Below are 23,659 nucleotides of genomic sequence, written 5' to 3' on the forward strand. Positions count from 1 at the left end.
AGTCGCCTCGTTTCCTGCTGGCAGGCGCGTAGGAGGCGGGACTTCCGGCTCCATTGGCGGCTGCGTGTTCCGCAGAGCTCAGCTGATCACTACTGCCAAACTAGGAGGTGAGGTCGACCCTGTGCTCCGCCAAAGCGTGCACGTTGACACGCAGACACACCCCTGCCCCCTGTGTATTTCCAGAGGGGCGGGGAAGAAATCTGAACCCGTAATGTGAACATTTTCACTTTTCAGGCTGCGGGCTCGGTTCCCAGCGGCCGCCTCCTGGAGTTGACAGCCCTAGTGACTGGGGCCAGGCCTGCGGCGGCCTCTTGCATTTTCCCCAGGCCCCGCGCTGAGCGGCGGCCCTCGGAGTAGCCAGGTGAAACCAGCCCTGGCACGCGAGGCCTCTGCCGGCTGCATTCCCGGGCCACCCGCGGTTGTCACTGAAGCTTCGCGGGGGAACCTGGCCGCCTCCAGGAAGACCTCTTAGAGACGTTTAATTTGGGACCTTTATGCTGGGATAGGTGCAGCAGGAAAGGGTAAGGGTGGTACGCACCGAGCCATGGACAAGAAAAAGGAGGAAGGGTTATCAGTGCTGATTGGTCTTGGTGCTTGTTTTCTCATTTATGAAATGGGTTGATGACATGCGTTTCTTCTGAAGTAATGCCTTGTTTGCCACATTTAATTTTTCTTTCACTTTATTATTCATTCTTCCTCAGTGAGCATGGGTTGCTTCCTTTTTCTCTTTTTAAATTCTGTTTGTATATCCTTGTCCCTTAGAATTAGATTTTTAGGTTTTGCCTCGGAGTTGCTTAGGTTTTCCCAAATGAAATGAGACGTAAAGACACAGTTTTTATTTATTAGTGGTTTCATTCACTAAGCTCAAGTTTTAAAATAAAAAAAAAACCAAAAACCTTATGAGTATTTCTTTATCAATTTAAGGTGTGAATTTAAAACTTCGTCAATAATGGAGTTAGCGCACAGTTTGCTGTTAAATGAAGACGCTTTGGCTCAAATCACGGAAGCAAAGAGACCAGTTTTTATTTTTGAATGGCTGCGGTTTCTTGATAAAGTCTTGGTTGCTGCCAACAAGGTATGGTATTGTTTTCTTTCTAATTGGGTAAGCATAATAGAGAAATTACGTGTTCATGATTTGTAAGAAAATACATCTTATGTTTGCAGGTCACTTATGGAACTTGAAACTCTTATTGTAACAGGAATTTCTGTTCTGTGCCTTTACTATTCTGTGACAAAACCCAAACCTCGTTTAAATCTAGCTCGCTGCCGGCTCGATGTCTCTGACTGGAGAAAAACATGACTAAGTGACTGGTGTTATGTTAAATTCATCATCATCAACTTTAAGTGGTCCCTCAGTGCTGTCTAGCAATCCTACTGTATAGTCCCCTGGTTTGCTGGAAAACTGTTTCACACCTAAATTTTTCTCCTTAGTTCTCCAGCACTTCCTCCTCCATTCTTCTTTTTCAACTGATGGCCTTGCTTCTTATTTCACTGTGAAAATACTACCTACAGAGAACATCCACGTGTTTCCACCACTACATCTGTTCCTTCCCTCACGTGTGTATCTGTACACTGTACTTTTCCTCCTGTTTTATGAATGAACTGTCCACGCTCCTGTTGAAGGCCATTCTCTCCATTGGTGCATGAGATTCCATTTCCTCCTTTTCTCCTGTATTATCAGTTTTTTTAAACCTTTAAACTTGAAGTATAATATACATGCAGAAAAGTGCAGACATTGTAAGTCTACAGCTCAGTGAATTATTACAAAGAGAACCCACCCATAGAACTATCACACAAATCAAGAAATAGAATGTTACCAGGAATACAAAAACCTCCTTCATGCTCGTTTCAATCAGTAACCCCCAGATGTAACCACTATCCTGACTTCTCACAACACGGATCTGTTTTGCCCATTCTCTGAAGTCTTATATCGTTGATTTTCCCCTCACGATTGGAGCAGTACCTTCAGGACACAAATATGCTGTGTTATCTCCCATCTTCAAAACCAAAACATAAACAAAAACCTGTTTCTTAATCCCATGTTCCCTTATAGCTAATGTTTCATTTCTCTTTTCTCCTTTATAATGAAATTCTTTAAGAGTTGTCTGTATTTGCCTCCTTCGCTTTATCTCCTTCCGTTCCCACTGTTCTAAAAATTTAGCTTTAAAGTTAAAATTATACCTGTACATAGTTGAAACAGTTTAAAAACTTGTTCGAAAAGATAGGAGTCTCCTGATTCTCCTCCCACTTTATTTCCCTTCACAGGAGCAAATGCATTTAGCTCCTACATACGGTTTTTTAATTATCTCCATCCTTTAAATAAAATGACTGTATTGCTACATTTTTACTTTTAACCTGTTGTCGTAAAGTTAATTCGGATTCCTGGAGACCCTATAGGGCAAAGTAGAACTAACCCATTGGGTTTTCTGGGCTGTAATCTTTACGGAAGCAGATCTCCATCCAGGTCTTTCTCTCCCAGAGCTGCTGGGTGGGTTTGAACTGCCTGCTATTCAGTTAGCAGCCAAACGCTTAAGCATTGCACCACTATACATTAAAAAAATGGTAATTTTTGTTGTTGTTTTTAAATAACAGACTGATGTGAAGGAAAAACAGAAAAAACTTGTTGAACAACTAACTGGATTAATAAGTAGTTCACCTGGACCACCTACACGGAAACTGCTAGCTAAAAATCTCGCAGCCCTGTATAGCATTGGGGATACTTTTACCGTTTTTCAAACACTTGATAAATGTAATGACATTATCAAAAATAAAGATGACACTGCAGCCTACTTACCAACAAAATTGTGAGTACTTACTTTGATAGGAACCCTTGAAGGTTATTTGTTCTTTCTGAGTAACTTATCTTAAGGGACTGCCAACCCATAAAGACCCTCAGGTGGGCAGAACCTGCGGTGTGCTGCTGACAGTAAAAACCCTGAGTAGTTCTGGGGAAAGGGCTGTACTTCCTCATGTGCTCCACTTGCCATTAGGATTTTCAGCAAATTACAGAGAATTGGTATAATGTCAGCAATTTACAGTACACAGAGGGCTTTTGGTAAATTTGGGTGGAGATGATGTTCTCGTCTGGGATTTAAAGAAAAGGGTTTCTAGGTTATGGGATGGAGGCAGGAATGGGCAAACTGTATTCCTAGGCCAAATCTAGTCAGCTGCATGTTTTTATAAACAAAGTTTCTTGGAATACATACACACCCATGTATTTAATGGTAGCTGCTTTCATACTACAATGGCAGAGTTGAGTTGTTGAGACCATTTGGTCCACAAATTTGCTGACCCCTAGATTAAAGTTTTAACCTAGCTCCTAGCCCATACTTGTAGTTTGAGCCTAGAGCAGACATTTTTGGAGCAGATGTTGAGGAAACAGCTATAGGAATGTATTTTGTGAGAGTCAGATAAGAAAGTCCTCAGTTACGGTACAGTGAAAGTTGCTGGGGGAGGGAAATAACACCTAAGTAAGGTTAGTTGCAGTGTCGGGGGAGAGCGGTATCAAGGAAAGCTCCCCACAGACGCTTCAGCAAATTCATGATGGTTATGTTGAAATTCACCAGGTTAGAGGTTAGCGTGAGATGAGTGGAAGGTATATGTGGTAGAGCAGGGGTTCACACACTTTGTATAAACCACCGGATAGTTCAGTTTTGAAAAGAAATTATGGAATTTGGAGTCAAGAGAGGAAGGTTGTCTCCCCGATGCTACTATTTATTACCTGTATGATCCTGAACTAAATTTATTTGACCTCTGTCAGCTTCAGAGTAACTTGCTCAAGTCACATAGCTGCCAAGTGGCAAGTTCTAGGACTTAAGCACAGACCCGCTAGATTTCCAAGCATGTGCTCTTAGCCACCGTGTTCTACTCCTGCCTGGCTAAGCTGTGAGTCTTAACCGCCCTGCTCTACCCCTGCCTGGCTAAGCTGTGAGTCTTAACCGCCCTGTTCTACCCCTGCCTGGCTAAGCTGTGAGTCTTAACCGCCCTGTTCTACCCCTGCCTGGCTAAGCTGTGAGTCTTAACCGCCCTGTTCTACTCCTGCCTGGCTAAGCTGTGAGTCTGAGCCGTCGTGTTCTACTCCTGCCTGGCTAAGCTGTGAGTCTTAACCGCCCTGTTCTACTCCTGTCTGGCTAAGCTGTGAGTCTTAACCGCCCTGTTCTACCCCTGCCTGGCTAAGCTGTGAGTCTTAACCGCCCTGTTCTACCCCTGCCTGGCTAAGCTGTGAGTCTTAACCGCCCTGTTCTACTCCTGCCTGGCTAAGCTGTGAGTCTGAGCCGTCGTGTTCTACTCCTGCCTGGCTAAGCTGTGAGTCTTAACCGCCCTGTTCTACTCCTGCCTGGCTAAGCTGTGAGTCTTAACCGCCCTGTTCTACTCCTGCCTGGCTAAGCTGTGAGTCTTAACCGCCCTGTTCTACTCCTGCCTGGCTAAGCTGTGAGTCTGAGCCGTCGTGTTCTACTCCTGCCTGGCTAAGCTGTGAGTCTTAACCGCCCTGTTCTACTCCTGCCTGGCTAAGCTGTGAGTCTTAACCGCCCTGTTCTACCCCTGCCTGGCTAAGCTGTGAGTCTTAACCGCCCTGTTCTACTCCTGCCTGGCTAAGCTGTGAGTCTGAGCCGTCGTGTTCTACTCCTGCCTGGCTAAGCTGTGAGTCTTAACCGCCCTGTTCTACCCCTGCCTGGCTAAGCTGTGAGTCTTAACCGCCCTGTTCTACTCCTGCCTGGCTAAGCTGTGAGTCTGAGCTGTCGTGTTCTACTCCTGCCTGGCTAAGCTGTGAGTCTTAACCGCCCTGTTCTACTCCTGCCTGGCTGAGCTGTGAGTCTTAACCGCCCTGTTCTACTCCTGCCTGGCTAAGCTGTGAGTCTTAGCCGTCGTGTTCTACTCCTGCCTGGCTAAGCTGTGAGTCTTAGCTGTCGTGTTCTACTCCTGCCTGGCTAAGCTGAACTCAGCTCTCTGCTTACTCACTATTTGCTGAGTGGTGGTGGGTAGTTTCACCGCCACAGAGCTGTTATGCTGTTAACATTTCTTCTTTCAGGTAGCCGAGTATTCCATTAGAGTAATTTCCATGAATTTTACACCTGTTTCATAGTGCATACTATTATTTACGTAGTACCAGGCAAGTACTATGAGTACAAAATGTTTAAGTTATCTTTCCCATTTTCCGGGTTTATGGTTCTACTCGTGACTTTAGATATAGACATATAAAATAGTCAAGTTAAAGGAGGAAGCATTGTAAATTGACACATTTGGGAAGACTTCATAAAGGGAAAGCTTGGGTTTTCTCCTAAAGGATAGGCACAATTTATTATGTGTATATTTATGTATTCTCTTGTATTCTTAGCAAGAATACAGTTTTATTAACTTTGTAGTATTTATTATAACTATAAGAAATAAGCAAGCTGCTTTTGAAAGTTGAAAACTAAGGATTTATAGGAAAATGTGTCCTAGACAAATAAAAATTGATTTTTAAAAGTGAGAAAAATAAAACGAAATTGTGTTAATCTGGACGATAACCAGTGAAACTGTCCCTTCTTACAGGGCTGCAGTGGCTTGTGTTGGAGCATTTTATGAAAAAATGGGGAGAATGTTAGGCAGTGCCTTTCCAGAAACAGTAAATAATCTTTTGAAATCTCTGAAAAGTGCAGAGGTGAGTTTTACAACCAATTATATTTGAATATTTTGCTTGTGGCAAGAGTTAGATGGCAGTTGAAAATAAATATTTGCCTTTTTGCTGTCACTGTGGAACTCATACAGCTTATCAAGGAAGAAGGTGATTTAAAATTTTGCCCCTTCTGTTAATGTGCATTACATTGTATTCTTTCCTTTCACCCTCAAATATATGAGTTCCAAGGTTTTTAAATGTGTCGAATATCTTCTTACATCTCTTTTGGGTGGTTTATAAAATTACTTCTTAACTACTTTTTACTTAACCTTTCAAATTCTGAAGATTTGACATATGATATTGATGCTTTTGAATTTGTCTTCCTGTTCTCATTTTATTGCACCTCAGTATGTCATAAGAATTGTATTTGTTTATGCTTGGAATATGTTTATTTAATATAATTTCTTAGAAAGATATTTAATTGAATAATAATTACTCTTACCTTTCAGGGACTTTCTAGGGTTCTTAAGTTTTGAGTAATTATTTATTACTGACTGTTTAAAATTTAGAGGTAAGATTATTAGGTTCAGAGAATTTGTAAATTTTGGTATGTTTTTGTTTAAATAAGAAATTTGTTTTACAACACAGTTTTTAAGATTTGGTTTATGTACACGTCCAGTCTCAAGGGCGAAGTGAAATCTTAATGAGTTTACGGAAAGTTCTGAATGGACTGGTTGGTGCAGCAGCTTCCTCTCATCGGGATATTTATAAGAATGCCAGGTCCCTCTTGACGGACAGGTCAATGGCTGTTAGATGTGCAGTTGCCAAGGTTAGTACTCCACCAGTTTATAATGCTGCTGTTTATCCCGCTTGCTCTTTTAAACAGTCAAGGTTTTTTTTCTCTTCAAGTTTTAAAGTATGATGCCAAGTAGGTTAAAAACTTACAGATTTGTTTTTAAATATAGCTACTCATTCTGGTTTTAATAGAAGAATAGAACCTTTTTCTGGTAAGGAATTTATTTTCCATCTCTGCATTCTTTGATTGATTAATTTATTCAAATAGCATATTAGCCTTCCTCTCTCTGGCTATCTTCAATTCTCATGGCTAAGAATTTCCCTCAGATGAGAGAACAAGGTACCTAAAGGTAGTGATATCTTTCTATCTCCTGTCTTAGAATTAATAATATCATAGTGGCTAAGTGTGTAGGCTGTCTAGTTAGAATTCCTGCTTCAAATGTGTGCCCTACCCCTTACTATCTATCTAATTTGGGAAAGATATTTAATCTTTCTGTGCCTCTGTTTTCTCACTTGTAAAATAATAGTGTGCAAGAGTGTTATTATAATTTCACAAATAGTATAAACAAATTATAGCTTATTTCAACCTTAATTGTATTTTTATTCCATAAATTATAAAACAAATAATCAAGCTAAAGTATTTTACATATGAATGTTATCTAATACGGTGTAAGAGCTTATAGAACTTTTAAGATGTGATGTACTCTTTTTTTTTAATGGAAGTGTAATTGACACAAAATAAATTGCACAGGAAGGATTTAAACTGCAACCGTAGTTTTTTAATAGATATTGGCCATTCAGGTAATCTGTTTCTTCTTGAGTGAGATTCAATAGTGTCTCAAAGAATTTGTTTATTTAATCTTAGTTGTCAAATTTATTAGCATAAACTTGTCCGTAATATCCTTTTATTACTCTGTTAATGTCTGTTGGACCTGTAGTAATATGACCTTCTCGTTTCTAACTTTGATAATTTGCCTTTTATCTCTTTTTTTCCTAATCAGTCTGACTACATTTATCAAATTTATTGCTCTTTTCAAAGAATTAGCTTTTGCTGTCATTCCTATTATTTTTCAGTTTTCTGGTTCACAGATTTTCTCTGTGCTCTGTATTATTTCCTTTGTTTTGCTTACTTTGTGTTGAATTTACCCTTGATCTAGTGGAAGGTGGAAGCTGAAGTTATTGATTTGAGACCTTTTTTTATCCCCTAATATAGTGTTTTAGTGTTATATGTTTCCCCCTAAGTACTGAAAACTCAAGGCCTAAGGTTGGGGCAGTCAGAAGGCTCACTTTGTTTGTTTCCCATCTTCCAAGGATCACTATCCTGATGTCCAGTGTCTTCATATATTTTTTCCAATTTTCTGGTTGTTTCAGGAGGGAGGGCGAATCACATTCCTATTACTCCATTTCCAAAAGTGAAAGTTCCAGGATATAATTTACTTTTTAATTCCAGTGTCTGCTGGAACTACAGAACGAAGCTGTATTCATGTGGACTGCTGAACTGGAAAATATAGCTACTCTCTGCTTTAAGGCTTTGGAAAACTCAAATTATGGAGTACGAGTGGCAGTGTCTAAACTCTTAGGAACAGTCATGGCAACAGCATTGATGCCAAAACAGGCCACAGGTAATGTTATTTGCCAACCCTTGATTAGAATATAATAGATGTTTGAAGGTATATGGGATGCTATCTTCTAAATTAGTTATTACATCTAGACAGGTCACTTTAAAGCATTTAAATTGTCAGGTATCTTTATCTTCTTTTTCGTAAAATGAAATACCCAAATGGCATTTTCCTTGATATAGTCAAGATAGTTTTTATGATGATAATGTACAAGATATTATGTAGCAATTCTGGTGGACATAGAAACAAATAACATGTATCAAATGGTTTTGTATAATGTTTGTGGGATAGGAATCTAGTACTTAATATGCTTTCTTAGTTCAGCCTCTGGTCAGTAGATCTTCATGTATAGCACAACATTAGTTGTTTTTAATCATCACTGTAAGCAGAATCAGAGGGAGCATTGATTTTTCTAAGAGACTTCTGTGCCTCATAGTTCCATGGAGATGCCTCAAGGAGAGCTCCGAGTAAGGCTGAGTAAGCCCTGCTGTGCTGTTGTACCCATCCCTACCACACCCTACATCACAGAGAAACAGACAGTATAGATGCAGGTCCTAGCCCTCATATTTATTATCAGTGAAACTCTTCCCAATTTCTTTGAGCTTTGGTTTTCTCATCTTTAATGATAATTATTTCAATTAATGAATTAGATAGTGATGATAGGCAACACTTAGAAGTGCTACCTATGTGCCAGGTACTGCATTGAGCATATTGCAGAATTGTTTTGTTTAATCCTAACGAAAGTCCCATGAGTTATAAGTACTGTTGTTATTCCCATTTTATAGATGAAGAAATTGGGACTTAGAAATATTGTTTAATTTGTGTTCTTATAAGTGTCAGAGCTGAAATTCAAATTCAGGTAGTCAAATTCTAAAGCCTAGGTACTTAACCGCTGTCTTAGTTATGTAGTATTGCTTTAACAGAAATACCATAAGTGGGTGGCTTTAACAAACAAATTTTTTTTTTCTCACAGTTTAAGAGGCTAGAAGTCCAGATTCAGGGTGCCAGCTCTAGGGAAAGGCGTCCTCTGTCTCGTGGCTCTGGAGGAAGGTCTTAGTCTCTTTTAGCATCTGCTTTTGGGTGACCTTCATGTGACTTGGCATCTCTCTTCCCCCATCTCTGCTTCTCCTGCTTGCTTATTTAATATCTTTTATATCTCAAAAGAGGTTGACTTATGACACCCTACATAATCCTGCCTCATTAACATTTCAGAGACACTTCATTCCCAAATGGGATTATAACCACAGGCGTATAGGTTAGGAATTACAGTACCTATTGTGAGGGGACACAATTCAATCTATAACATTCTACCCTTTGCCTCCCCTCACCAAATTTCATGTCCTTCCCACATGCAAAACATATTTTCCCCATGATATCATCCCATAAGTCTTAAATCAGCTCCAGTCCAAAACCTCATTTACTGAATCATCTAAATCAAATATGGGTGAGACTCTAAGCATATTCCATCCTGGGGAGAAATTGTTCTTTATCTGTGAATCTGTGAAATGGAGATTACAAGTTATCTGTTTCCAAAGAACAGGCACAAGGTAGACATTTCCATTACAAGTGGGAGACATAGGAGGGAAAGAAGGAATAACAGGCACCAGGCAGGTCTAAAGCCCAGCAGAACGGCTGTTTGAAAGCTTAGAGGCTATGGCCCCACTCTTTGAAATCCAGGAGACCATGTCCCCATCCTTTGAAACCAAGAAGGCCCTGCTTCCCATGCTCCTTCTAACAGTTCTGCTGATCTCTGAGCTGTTCCAGGAATGGTTCTTTTCTTTTCTTACAGGACAACAGTTGTAGCTCCTTTGCCCTGTTTCCTACCTATGAAATTCTAAGAGGTAGACAGCGTGCTTTCCTTTCGTTCTTTCTCTTGTCCCCTTCAGTCTAAGCTGATGGGTTTTCTGCTGTGATAGTTGGTTAGACCCATCAGTCACAGGATTAATCTCTTTAGAAAAAATTGTGTAGCCACGTCCTTGGTGAACATTCTAGGACACATGTCCTTAGTTTGTACACCCGAATTTTCTAAATCTTTCAGTTCTGTTTTCATTTTGCACAGTTCATTTTTTAAGCCCATCTCTTTCCTCTCACATTTTACTGTAAGTGGCAAGGAGAAACCATGCAGCCCCTTTAAGGTCTTGCTTAGAAATCTCCTCAGTCAGATATCCAGCTTCATCACTTACAAGTTCTACCTCCCACCAAACATTTGAACATATTTCAGACAGCTTCTTTGCCACTGCATAAAAAGCATTTCCCTTCCTCCATTGTTCATTCAAATGTTCGTCATTTTGTTTTAAAGCTGCGCCAGGGGCACATTTAACGTCCACATTTCTATCACCGTTCTGTTGCTGGCACTGTATGTATTCTCTAAGGTGATAGAGTTCAAAAGGTCAGCAATGGATAGTCAATATAACTTAAGATGGTTGAACTCAAATAATATTCTTTAGTTGAGACTATGATATTAATAGTAAAAATAAATAACATCTATCTAAATTGTCCAAGTGTGGTCAAAATGTAAAATTAAACAATGGAATAAGGGTTTTCATCTGTCAAATTAGAAAATAGAAAAAATTATAACTCATTTGGTAAGGTTTTTTTTAAAACATTGTGATGTAAAATTTTCATGTTTATTCTTTTATTGTATTCATTGAAAACATACACCGCAGATTAGGTTCCTATTTAATAGTTTCTATATGTATTGTTCAGTGACCTTGGTTACATTTTTTTACAATGTGTTGGCATTCTTACCATTTGCTCGTTTGGTTCCATTAATCTATCTTCCCTACTCCTCTTTACCTTCTCGTCTTTGCTTTAGAGTAAATACTGACCATTTGATCTCATATGGGTAATTATTTAAAGGAGCACAGTATTCACAGGTGAAACTGTATATTTTTTGAGTCAATCTATTATTTGGCCAAAAAGTGACCTCCATGAGGGCTTCAGTTCCAAGTTTAAAGGGATCTCAGGGCAATAGTCTTGAGGGATCGTCTACTCTACTGGTCCAGTAAGTCTGGCCTTTTTTAGGAATTTGATGTTTGTTCTGTGTTTTTCTTCTGTTCTATCTGGGACCATCTGTTGTGTCCCTGGTCATAATGATTGTTAGTGGTAGCCAGGCATCATCTAGTTCTTACGGTCTCAGGATAGATGAGGCTGTGGTTCATGTGGGCTGTTAGTCCTATAGAGTAGTTTCTTCTTTGAGTCTTTAAACCAATAGTTTTAGATAGCCACCTGCAAGCTTTTATTGTTATTGCGTTTTAAGAAAGTAGTCTTCAACATTTTGTGCCTTTTGACCCAGTTAATCTATTTCAAGAAAAATGACCAAAAAAATTTTTGAAAATCTAAGATTTATATACAAAAGGTGCATATCTCGGGATTAAGTTGGAAACTTACACATGTCCAGCCAGAGGATGGTGGCTAAATAAGTTGTGGTATAGTCATAAAGTTGGATGTTGTTATGTAGTCTTTAATAATGTGGTGAAAAGATAAATTCCTCACTATATAATAGGTTAAAAAATAGAGGAAAAACATGTGCATAAACTGTTTTGGGTGCAAGCAAATAATAATTTTATTCTTTCTGCCCAATTCCACCCTCACTGGCCCTTCATTTCTATACTATGAGCTTGTTCTTTTCCTATCGATAGATGAGATCTTAGGCAGAGGCCATATTTTTTTATCCATATCTAGTCACAGGTAGAGTCTCAGTATTTTAAACTTTCAGTTCTCTTTAATAGGCAAAACCCTGAATTTCAAAGTTGAAGCTTTTCTTCTCCCCCAGTTCAAACATGGTTTCGGCTGGAAGCTGGCAGTGGGAAGAGGGGTGGGGCAGCTTTGGCCTTTTTCTGCCTCTCCACTGTATTCTACTGCTGTCAGAGTCAGATGAGCCGTGAGCAGGGGAAGACACAGGAGAGGCCTCACTTGCCTGACATTGTCATGATCTGGCCCTGCTGCTCTCTCAGCTCAGCTAGTGTTTAAAACACTCTTGTGAACCCCCACTCGGAACATCTGAGTGTAAATCCCCTTGTCTCTGGTCATTTACTACTCTTCTGCATCCCTCAGAATTCGCTAAGGTTACCTTATCCTGGCAGGAAGTCTCCTATGTGGGGTCCTTTTTAAAACAGCACCCAGACCAGCTAGTCAGCACAGAATAAATCTCTCTCTTAACCTCAACATAGCTACTTCTCTTTACTCTTTTATGAAGCTGCCAGCTTCAGTCATAGCCTTTTGCTTCTCAACGCTTTTGGACTTAGGTGTGGCACTGATTTTGTGGTCCATCATTAAAAAGAAAGTGATCTCTTAAAGCTCCTTTAGTTGGTTTGAGGTAAGGGGAGAAGGGAAGAAAACCTACCATACTTTAATAACTTTCCCGAGTGAAATCCTTTATCATGGTCTCTTCAGTCGTAATGATTTCTATTGCTTGTGAATGTAGAGATGTTCCATCTATTTTTTATTTTAGTCCTTGTAGACGCACAAACAAAACTAAACAAGAAAAGTCTGACTTTAAGATCATGACACATACACTCACACTGGTACACAAAGAAAGTTTGTATGTTTATATAAATTTTTATACACAAAGTAAAGTGACTGAAAAAGGAAGCATACCAAATGTTACTAGTGGTTATGCCTGGGTGGTGGGATTATGCTTGTTTTTTCCCATGCCTTTCTCTATTTTCCAGATTCTGTCCAATGCATGTTAACTAATTCTTATTTTTGCAATTAGAGAAAGTACCCTTAAAAAGAATTATTTGCCCTTTAAAACTATAGATCATTAGAAAATAGGATTTAATTAATCTGTTTTAGAAATATCTTGGCTCATAATTTTTTTTTTTTTTTTTTACTTTTCTTCCTAAAAGTAATGCGCCAGAATGTAAAGCGAGCAACATTAGATGAAGTCTTAGAACTCATGGCCACAGGATTTCTACGTGGAGGATCAGGTTTCCTGAAGAGTGGTGGAGAAATGTTAAAAGTTGGAGGGTCGGTTAATCGTGAAGTGAGAGTTGGAGTTACACAGGTTTGTGACATATTCATATATTGAACAATTTTGTCCGTATCGCTCGTAGAGTTTCATGGAAGGCTATTAATAAGTAACACATATGGAGATTGTTTATACTGTCTAGTTTCTTTCAGAACATTTCTGTTAATGAATGAATTGCATTCAAATTCAAAATTACATGCTGATACGGAGAGGTAGATAGTTGACATTTAAATATGCCTGTGTCTGCTATATTTATGTAAATATCTTATGGAATTTTCTCAAATTTTGCTTGGAAATGATAAGATATAAAAGAATTCTGTTTTAATTGAAACTTTGTATTCTCCAAGAATCCTTATAACTAGAAATATTGCCTAATGCTTTAATTGAACTTACCATCAATGATCAGTTACTGCTGTGAGATTAAATCTGACTCGGAACTTAAGTTTTAGAATGATAATTAACACCAAATATGCTTGCTTTTATCTATATAAGAGGGGCCCTAGTGGTTAAGAGCTATGGTGTGCTATAGCTGCTGACCAAAAGGTCAGCAGTTCAAATCCACCAGCTGCCCCTTGGAAACCCTACAGAGCAGTTCTACTCTGTCCTGTAGGGTCGCTGTGAGTCAGAAGCGACTCGGTGGCAACGTGTTTTGTTGTTGCTGTTGTTTATCTGTGTAAGAAGATGAAGTGGTCCTTCATGATCCTAGTCAAAATCAGCCCAATGATACCTTGCCCCTGAAACAAGTATGAAATAGAAGTAAGCCATTTGTATCTTACAAAGAAAGTCATAAATATTTTGTAATTCTAGGCCAGTGTTTATTTAGTATGTTACGGTTTTCCTATTCCTATAACCTGTTACCTTCCTGATCACCAAAGTGAATTCAGCTATTCCTTCCCTCCCTCACCACTCTCTCTTAGTTTCTCATGAAGCTCTTATTGAGTTAGTGATAATTTTACTGGTAGTTCCTGTGCTAGAATTTCTAAATAAGGTCTCAAGTCTTAAATTTTCTGTATTTAAAGAAGTATAATATTCGTTGTTATAATAGTTTACTGTATATTTATCATATAGAATTTATTTAGCGTGTTATCAGTTATTTCTTTATTTGCTTTATCTAATTTTAATGCATTTATATAAATTTATCTGAAGCTGTATCTTAATCTGTTTATAGGCATATGTTGTCTTTGTGACAACATTGGGAGGTCAGTGGTTGGAGCGTAGCTTTGCTACATTCTTGTCCCATGTACTTGATCTGGTTTCTCATCCTCGGGCAACACAAACACATGTAGAGGCTGTATACTCAAGACGATGTGTCTCCTTTATCCTAAGAGCTACTGTGGGCAGTTTGCTAGGGGAAAAAGCCCAGATTGCAGCCGCGAAGGAAATTTGCCAGGCTATCGAAAAACAAATGAAAGCAGTGGGTAAGAATTGACATTATAATATATGTTATTGATTATCTTAGTTATATTTAGTTCTCCATTATTATTCTTCATAAATGCCTTACAAATCTGATTAGTTCGTATCTCTTTCTGGGGTGTGTTTTGTTTTGTAAATAGTATTTCATTGTGTTTTTGGTGGAAGTTTACCCAGCAAATTTGGGTCCCAATTAACAATTTCAATGCGGTTTGTTCAGTGACATTCATTACATTTTACATAGTGTGTTAACTTTCTCGTTATTTCCATTCTAGTTGTTCTGTTTCCAGTAATCTAATTCCCCTGCCTCCTTGCCTTTTCATCTTTGCTTTAGAGTAAGTGTGGACTGTTTGGTCTCATGTAGATGACTTTTTAAAGGAGCACAGTACTCACAGGTGATATTGTTTATTTTATGGATTGTGTTTTCATAGTCATTTTGGTTGTGTATTCTTATTTGATATTAATACAATATATAATTGCAATAAAATAGAATTTTTCAGGATTTGGGTAGCATATTTTTAAGATTAGGTTTTCTGTTTTATTTCCAGTACCGACGGCTCTGGGTTGTTTCTGGGTACACTGATTTTATAGCTCTTATGGCGTGCAGTAGCAAATTGGGTTGCTGTCTTTAAATAATTAAATCTGTTTTCTACTTGGAGCCTGTCATTTTATAAACACATGAGTTTTTTTTCCCCCCCAACAGGCTTAATATCATAACTTAGAGAGGGACAATTATAGATGGTAGTCCATTCCCTACAGAAAGATTTGGAGTGCTTGGGTGGCTCCAATGGTTAAGCGCTCAGCTACTAACCAAAAGATTGGTGATTCGAACCCATCCAGATACATCTCAGAAGAAAGTCCTGGCAATCTGCTTCCGAAAGATCACAGCCATTGAAAACCCTGTGGGGTGCAGTTCTACTCTGAAATACATGGGATTGCCATGAGTCGAAATCGACTTGACGGCAGTTGGATTGGTTCGTTGATAGATATGCTGTGAAACCTCAATAATTAAAGATTATGAGACAGCCCCCCCCCCCAGTCTGAGCCCAGAAGAACTAGATGATGCCACCACTGACTGTCTGACAGGGGTCACAACAGAGGGTCCCAAACTCCCCCTTAACCCCTCCCAATTGCCCCCTGACCAATAAACTTTGGTCTCTTTTGGGAAAATTATCTAATAGAAGTCGTTAGGAATAATTTAATGAGTAGATAATAATCAGTGGTTTATGTCTGGCTAAGATATATTAAATAATTTATAAAATGAAAATAAATTTATAAATAGTTGTAGATTTTTATTTCTAACATTATTTAGGACAAGACTTTTTTTTTTTTTAATTTTATTGTGCTTTAGGTAACAGAGCCTAAAGCCATTTTTTAATACATAACTGAAAAATATGAATTGTGAGTTAAAGAATATTTAAAGTAATGAAGTAAAGTTTGTTAAGTATGTTAAATCAATCTATTCTAGGTTAACAACTTGAAAAATATTTGTACATTGATTCATCGAAGAAATGGTTTGAGTGCCAGCAACACTGTCACGTAGCGGGAGTAACAGCAAACCAGAGTCAGATAGTACTCGTCCTTAGGGAGCTTATAACTTACAAGCTTCAGACTTATGGTTTCAAAGCCACTTTCCTTACAGATCTACTTGCTGATCCGTAACTTAACAATGATGCTATCAATATATTAGAATACTTGAGATAGCACTAATAATAAAGTAACAGTAATAAAAAAATAGCTGCTAACATTTATTGAATGTGTACCAGCGGCAGCATTGTGCTAAATTCTCTATACGCATTGACTGTATAAGCCATCGTAATATTAATCATTATAATAGGCACATAAGCTCTTTTTACGGAGGAGGAACTTGGGACGTAGAAAGTTGAATATCTTGCCCAGTGTCATATAACTAATGTGACTGGTGAAATTGGGATTTGAAGCCAAGTTTTCTTTCTCCAGAGCCTGAGCTTTTTTACACTGAATTTCTACCTCTTATGTGCTCAAGTACGTGAGCAAAGATACCGTTGCATTACTAGAAGCAGTAAGATACCTTAGTATCCATACTTAGTATCTATATACCTTAGTATATATTTAAGTGTCGTTATAAAATCATTAAACAACATTTTTATGTCACTTAAGTGTTTAGTGATATAAGTTTTCTCCTGAGAACTAACTACCGTTTAGCACTCAGGAATCAATTGGTATGCTTTAAAAACATAAACTAAAAAAAATTACAATTTAATTCACCCAAATGCATGATGCTGTGTTTCCAGAAGCAGTAGTGAATGACACGAGCAGTGAAAACAAGTCTGGAGCAGCAGACATTGCAGCAAGTCAGCATGTGATGGTCTGTGCCCTCCAGGAGCTCGGGAGCCTGGTCCAGAGCCTAAATGCCACTGCCTCGCCCCTTATCCAGGAGGCATCTATAGGTATGATACTCAGTCACTAGCTGGAGTATTTTTTTTACTGTTTTAAAAAGTCATAGGTATGATTGATACTTAACTCCTGATTGATTACCTTTATCATAATGAGCAATTTAGATCATTTGTTAATGATAATGAGTATTGAACTAAATAGCGAAATAAAGCTCTGGGAGATAAATCAAAAAGAGTCATAGTAGTTTTATTTCTAATCGTTGACTAGTATTTATTGAAGATTCATTTAATTTTACATTACCATTTATATTTTATTAGATGTAATTGTCCTGTGTTGTTTTTGTAAAACGTTCCCCTAAGTTACTCTACTGTTTCTGAGTAATGTATGTGTTTTTTTGACAAAGCTCTGAAATTCTGTGTGTGAAACCACAATGATGATGGTCTGAATTGTGTTATGTATAGTCTTTTGGTCCATGACATCTTTCGACTTCATTAAAGAATAATTTTTTGAGTATTTCTTTTTTAGGGCTTTTGGAGACTGTGACTTCAGTGCTCCTTCATCCGAGTATGGCCGCTCGACTTGCTGCTGCCTGGTGTTTGCGCTGTGTGGCTGTGGCGTTACCTTTCCAGTTGACACCATTTCTAGACAGGTGTGCAGAACGGCTCAACAACCTGAAGACTTCACCAGAAGCTGTTAGTGGATACAGTTTTGCAATGGCTGCTTTGTTAGGTGGAGTTCATCAGTGTCCCTTGGGCATTCCTCATGCCAAGGGAAAGGTATGACAGAGATTGTAGAATTGTAAATGCTATTGTAAGAGCTGTGGGGCTTTTTTTTTTGTAATAATTTATTTTATTTTTATTGTTGTTGTTGAGAATACACACGTCAGAACATACACCAGTTCAACAATTTCTACATGTACAGTTCAGTGACATTGATTACATTCTTCTAGTTGTGCAACTAAGCTGTGTTTTTTATTGGAACACTTACCGTGTTCAATGTTGAACTGAATGATCAACTGACAACAGTGTTACTATGGTAGTATACAGTGTTCTGCTAATATGGGTTTAACAGACCCTAATTAAAACTTGATATTTAATTCTTATATAGGAATGATAGACTTTGGGTATAAACCAAAAAAAAAAAAACCAAACCTGTTGCTGTCAAGTCGATTCCAACTCACAGGGACCCTATAGGACAGAATAACTGCCCCATAGGATTTCCAAGGAGCAGCTGGTAGATTTGAACTACAGACCTTTTGGTTAGCAGACAGGCTCTTAACCACTACGCCACCAGAACTCAGTAGTGTCTGGGTATAGTACCATTTTAAAGTTTATTTTAGACCTGAACACATATTATAGTAATTATTAAAATATCAGAATTTTTCTCTAAGCTTTAAGGACTAAAATTTTTGCGTTGCTAAGATATACAAGTGAGGCGTTGGTAGTTAGCGGTAGAATCCTTGCCTACCATGCCAGAGACCCAGGTTTGAATCCGGCCAGTACACCTCATGTGCAGCTACTACCTGTCCGTCAGTGGGTGCTTGTGTGGTGCTCTGATGCTGAACAGTCAGGAACAGCTTCTAGACTAAGAGGGACTAGGAAGAAAGACATGGCACTTGACTTCCAAAAATCAGTTAGTGAAAATCCTATGGATCACAGTGGTTTGATTCATAATCAGTTATGGGGATGGCGCACAATTGGGCAGCATTCTGTTCTCTTGTGCATGGGGTCACAGTGAGTTGGGGCTGACTTGAAGGTAGCTAACAACAGCATATACAGATGGTCAGTAATATGAAAGGATGTTCAGCACCATTAGTCTTTAGTAAAATGCAAATCAAAACCACAGTGAGCTTCTACTTTATACCCACTAAAACCAAAAGCCTGTTGCCGTTGAATGGATTTCAACTCATACACCCGCTAGGATGGCTATTATGGAAAAAACAAAAAACTAATGTCAGAAGGGATGTGGAGAAATTGGAACATTTGTGTGTTGCTGGTGGGACCTGCTGTGGAAAATAGTCTGGCAGTTCCTTAAAAAGTTAAACAGAATTACCATATGATCTAGCAATTCCACTCCTAGGTATATACCCAAAAGAATTAAAAGTAGGGACTCAGTATTCATGACATCAGTATTCTACAGTTACTACCAAAAGGTAGTAACAACCCAAGTGTCCATCAACAGATGAATCCCATTGCTGTGGAATCGATTCTGACCCTATAAGCAAAATGTGGCATATGCACACAATGGAATATTATCCAGGCATAAAAAGGAATGAAGTTCTGATGCACGTTACCACATGGGTGAACTTTGAAAATGTGAAACAAGACAGACGTAAGAGGATAAATATTATATGATCCCACTTATATGAAATGTTATCAGGAGGGACCAGTCCCTGGAGAATGACATCTTGCTTGGTAAAGTAGAGGATCAGTGAAAAATAGGAAGACCTTCAATGAGATAGATTGACACAGTGGCTGCAACAATGGGCTCAAGCGTAACAAGGATTGTGAGGATGGCACAGGATCGGGCAGTGTTTTGTTCTGTTATACATAGGGTCACTATGAGTCGGAACCAACTCAACGGCACCTAACAACAACAACATATGAAATATCTACAAGTGACAAATTCATAGAGACAGAAAGTAAATTAGTTACCAGGTGCTGCGAGGAGGAGAAATGGGGAGTCACTGCTTAATGAGTACAGAGTTCCTGTTTGAGGTGATGAAAAAGTTTTGGAAATAGATAGTAGTAATAGTTGAATAACATTGTAAACATAATTAATGTCACTGAATTGTACACTTAAAAATGGTTAAAATGCCAAACTTTGTTATTTGTATTTTACCACAATAAATTTTTTTTAAATCTAAAAAACAAAACAAAAAACAGTAATCTTGCTATTTAAAAGATGTCAGGAGATATGCTATTGCCAGTGGTCAAAGTTAGCATTTTGAAAATACACAATAAAAATTGAGGGTGATTTTAGTAAATCAGTTAAATTTTTTCCCTATGCTTTCATAATTGATGAAAGTAAAGATAGTATAAAGGAGCTCTGGTGATGTAATGGTTGAGCACTCGGCTCCTAACTGAAACCTACTAGTGGCTCCAAGGGAGAAAAGACCTAGTGATCTGCTCCCATAAAGATTACAGCCTAGGAAACCCTATGGGGTGGTTCTGCTCTGTCGTGTAGGATGGCTATGGGTGGGAATCAACTCGATGTCACACAGCAACAACAAAGATAGTATATCTTAATCTGTTTTAATGGTTTTCTTCTCCAGAACTCAGAAGTGTTCATATAAATATTATTTGCAATTTTGCATAGGCAGATTGGGACTAGATTTTTAAATTCTCATTATTTTTAGAATACTCTGTCCAGGTCCATTTATTCCTTTGGCTTTCGCAGCTACTGCTGGAATCTAGGCTTCCATCTCCCTGTGCCACACAGTTACCTGCTTGAAGTTTTCTCCTCAGTCGTCCTCACACCATTTCAAATTTGCTCACAGAGACCCTTAGGGACTACATAGTACTCAGAATAAAATGTAATCTGCTTTGTCTGGTAAAGTGGTACTTTCATAATCTGCCTTCATTCTACCTGTTCATTCTAAATTCCCACTGCTCTAGTCAGACTAGTCATCTTGCTTTCTTCCCGTTTTCTTTTTCATCCTCCATGCCTTTGCACGTGCTCATTTCTTACATTAGAATTTCATCCACCACCTTAGTCACCTACACCAAACTTACCTATTTGTTTAGGGGCCAGATTTAAGTTCCGTCTTGTTCTTGAAATCTCTTCAAAGCCACTCAGTATATGGTAGCCCTTCCATTTGCAGACCATTACTCCTTCTGTATTCCTCTTTCTCCTTTTATCTGTGCTGCTCTCTGTTTTTGTCCATTTTCCTGTATCATTTCTTTCTAAGACTGTAAGCTCCATAAACCTGGCTTAATGACATATGCATAATAGGCATTCAATAAATCTTTTAATATAGGATTATAATATCACTAAACCCAAACCCAGTGCCATCGAGTCGATTCCAACTCAGCGACCCTATAGGACAGAGTAGAATTGCCCCATAGAGTTTCCAAGGAGCGCCTGGCGGACTTGAACTGCCGACCCTTTGGTTAGCAGCTGTAGCACTTAACCACTACGCCACCAGGGTTTCCAAATAATATTTATTAAGTGGTTATGTGCGCTAGTAGTTCTGAGGGCCTTGCGTGTATTAACTTAGTTAAGCCTTGTGTAGTCCTGTGAGCTAGGCACTCCTGTTATTATTTTACAAATGCGGGAACTGAGGCAGAGAGGTTAATTTGCCCTAGGTCAGAAAGCTAGTAAATGGCTGAGCTGAGATCTGAGCCCAAGCAGTCTGGCTCCAGAGCTCACTTTTAACCACTATGTTTCTGTTTGCTTCTCAGAGTCATCAGTGGAATTAGGACTGAATAGACTACTGGTTCCCAAAACACTCTTGATGTTGCCTCTTTTAACCATGTTTTTAAGAAAAAGGACAACGTTTTTAATGAGGCATGCTAGTTGTGTTTTCTTATTTGACTTATTTAAATCAAAATCCAATTCTAACCTTCTCTTGCAGATGGTAGTAAGTATTGCTGAAGATCTCTTACGAACTGCTGCACAGAATAGCAGGCTGTCTTTACAGCGTACCCAAGCTGGATGGCTTTTACTGGGAGCACTTATGACTTTAGGTATAATTGTATTTCAGCTAGATTTTCTAAACTGTATAACTGTCAATAGATTATAAGGCAAATTCAATTTAAAAGTTATTAAACCTCACATTCTAGACTTTGAATTAAGTTGTAAAGTAATAAAGGTTTTTTTCCATCATTTGATAGTAATTTTCTCTTTTGGTAATTATTGCTTAAGTACATTAATGAAAAAGCTGGTAGTAAGGTTTCACCTTCGCCATCAGAATAGCCATATACCTGTTGTTGTTGTTAGATGCGATTGAGTTGCTTCCGACCCACAGCAACCGTATATATAACAACAAAATACTGCCAGGACCTCTGTCATCCTCTACCTGATTAGTTTAGTGCTAATCAAAAGAGATGAGAGTATGGGGGCAAGTTTTACCCCCAAAGTGAATACAAATGATGTAATTTTAGTAGGGTGATAAAATCACATTGAAACAGTTCTGTGGGTGCTGCTTTCTTGGGTGCTAAAAATATTGATCCATTTTAAGGTTAATTTTATTATGCTTCAGTAGATGTATATTTTGCTTCTGTATAAAAAACATGTTGGAAATAATGTTAATTTTGGTGATTAAGATAGAGTGAGATGATGACAGATAATGTGTGTGGGGTCTCATTTTCTTTGGTGTAAGGTCTATGGTTTTGTATTCTCCTTTTCTTGGTCAGGACCATCTGTCGTTCGTTACCATCTTCCCAAGATGTTATTATTGTGGCGAAATGTTTTCCCTCGTTCTTTAAAGGAACTGGAGGCTGAGAAGGCCAGAGGAGATTCTTTTACGTGGCAGGTGACATTGGAAGGTCGTGCTGGAGCTTTATGTGGTAAGAATTGAAAGGATTGTACTTTCAGAATATTAATATATTATTAAAATATTTATGAAGTGAAGGAAAATTACTACTTGAAATTTTTATTTTAATGTTGTTGTTGGGTGCCATTAAGTCGATTTTCAACTTGTAGCGACCTCATCTGACTGAGTAGATCTGCCTCATGGGGTTTTCTAGGCTATAATCTTTAGGGGAGCAGATCTCCAGGTCTTTCTCCCATGGAGCTACTGGGTGGGTTCAAACTGCCAACCTTTCGGTTAACAGTCAAGTATTTAACTGCTGCAACACCAGGGCTCCTTTTTTTTTTCTTTTTTTTAATATGTAATGATAAATGGCATCTTAGATTTGGGAAGAGACTTTAAAAAAATCTAATTCAGTTGGCTAATTATAAAATAGCAGTTGAGATTCTTAGAACGAATTAGAGTTGGTGATGGGTTGGGAACTGGAACCTAGCCTCTTAATTCCCATTTAGTGCTGTCTTCACCTGTCAAAGAAGCACTGGGTCACAATTAAAAAAAAAAAAAAAGCCTAACAGGTATTTAAAAAAAATGATACTTAGGAATACCAGGCTTACCGAGTTTACAGTTAATCTTTTCATAGTGAAAAAACAGGTCTTTTCTCACATCATTATCAAATCTGCAAAGTTGAAATATTTTTCAGATATCAACATTATAAAAATTACAGGTAAAGTTGTTTTTGTTAGGGAGTCAGCAGGGGATAAGAGCAACAGGGCAAGATGGCAGTTTGGCTGCACACATCTAAGAGGTGTTTTAGTCTTAGTTCTGTTGTTGAAGAGCCAGCCGAGAGATCCTTCTCACTGGACCGTTTGCCCACTCCTGATTCTGTCTTGAAATGACTTTTTTGCAGTCATCTGAATTCATTTGGGCTTAAAAGTTCTCTGAATTCCCACTCAATAAATCTCCCTAACAAGTATTTCCCCTCCCTGTATTTCTACTGTCCACCTTTCTTCTAGCCTCTTGTAATTATTTTTCTCTTTAGTTACAGTTGGCTCTTCTTTGGGCTTGTTTGGGTTTCAGAACCTTATATTTTATAATAATTGAAAATGGTAGATACATTTATCTTTATATAATTTTATAAATGTGTTCATCCTCACTAAAGCTGCTCCACATCTGTCCTTTTTAAAAATTTTATCTAGCAATGAGGAGTTTTGTTGCTCATTGTCCTGAGCTCCTAACTGAAGATGTGATTAGGAAGCTGATGACCCCTATTGAATGTGCCATGACTATGATGTCACAGTAAGTAAGCAATTATGACAAGTTAACATCCTATTATATGTATGTATACTTATCAGTCATGTTTTGTTCTTCCCTCTAGTATGCATACAGAAGACTTAAATGAAACTTTACTTTTATAAAGT

The 23,659-nt window shown here is 38.3% G+C and overlaps 1 protein-coding gene across 3 annotated transcripts in view; it reads left to right on the forward strand.

Annotated features, from left to right (window-relative positions):
* The window catches only part of HEATR5B (HEAT repeat containing 5B), a 125,566-nt gene continuing 101,907 nt past the window's right edge, over positions 1–23,659 (forward strand). For 2 of the 3 annotated variants that reach the window (XM_010595867.3, XM_064277196.1), the window contains exons 1-13: positions 1–107; positions 925–1,075; positions 2,593–2,804; positions 5,533–5,641; positions 6,276–6,425; positions 7,842–8,013; positions 12,861–13,018; positions 14,151–14,400; positions 16,666–16,821; positions 17,294–17,544; positions 21,345–21,456; positions 22,126–22,278; positions 23,438–23,537. In XM_010595867.3, the coding sequence (XP_010594169.1) occupies positions 950–1,075; positions 2,593–2,804; positions 5,533–5,641; positions 6,276–6,425; positions 7,842–8,013; positions 12,861–13,018; positions 14,151–14,400; positions 16,666–16,821; positions 17,294–17,544; positions 21,345–21,456; positions 22,126–22,278; positions 23,438–23,537 (1,949 nt within the window). In that variant the 5' untranslated portion in view covers positions 1–107; positions 925–949. The other variant, XM_003416075.4, reaches the window with a different exon arrangement.

The sequence above is a fragment of the Loxodonta africana genome, chromosome 26 (genome assembly GCF_030014295.1).
Source record: "Loxodonta africana isolate mLoxAfr1 chromosome 26, mLoxAfr1.hap2, whole genome shotgun sequence".
In the NCBI taxonomy this organism is placed as follows: domain Eukaryota; kingdom Metazoa; phylum Chordata; class Mammalia; order Proboscidea; family Elephantidae; genus Loxodonta; species Loxodonta africana.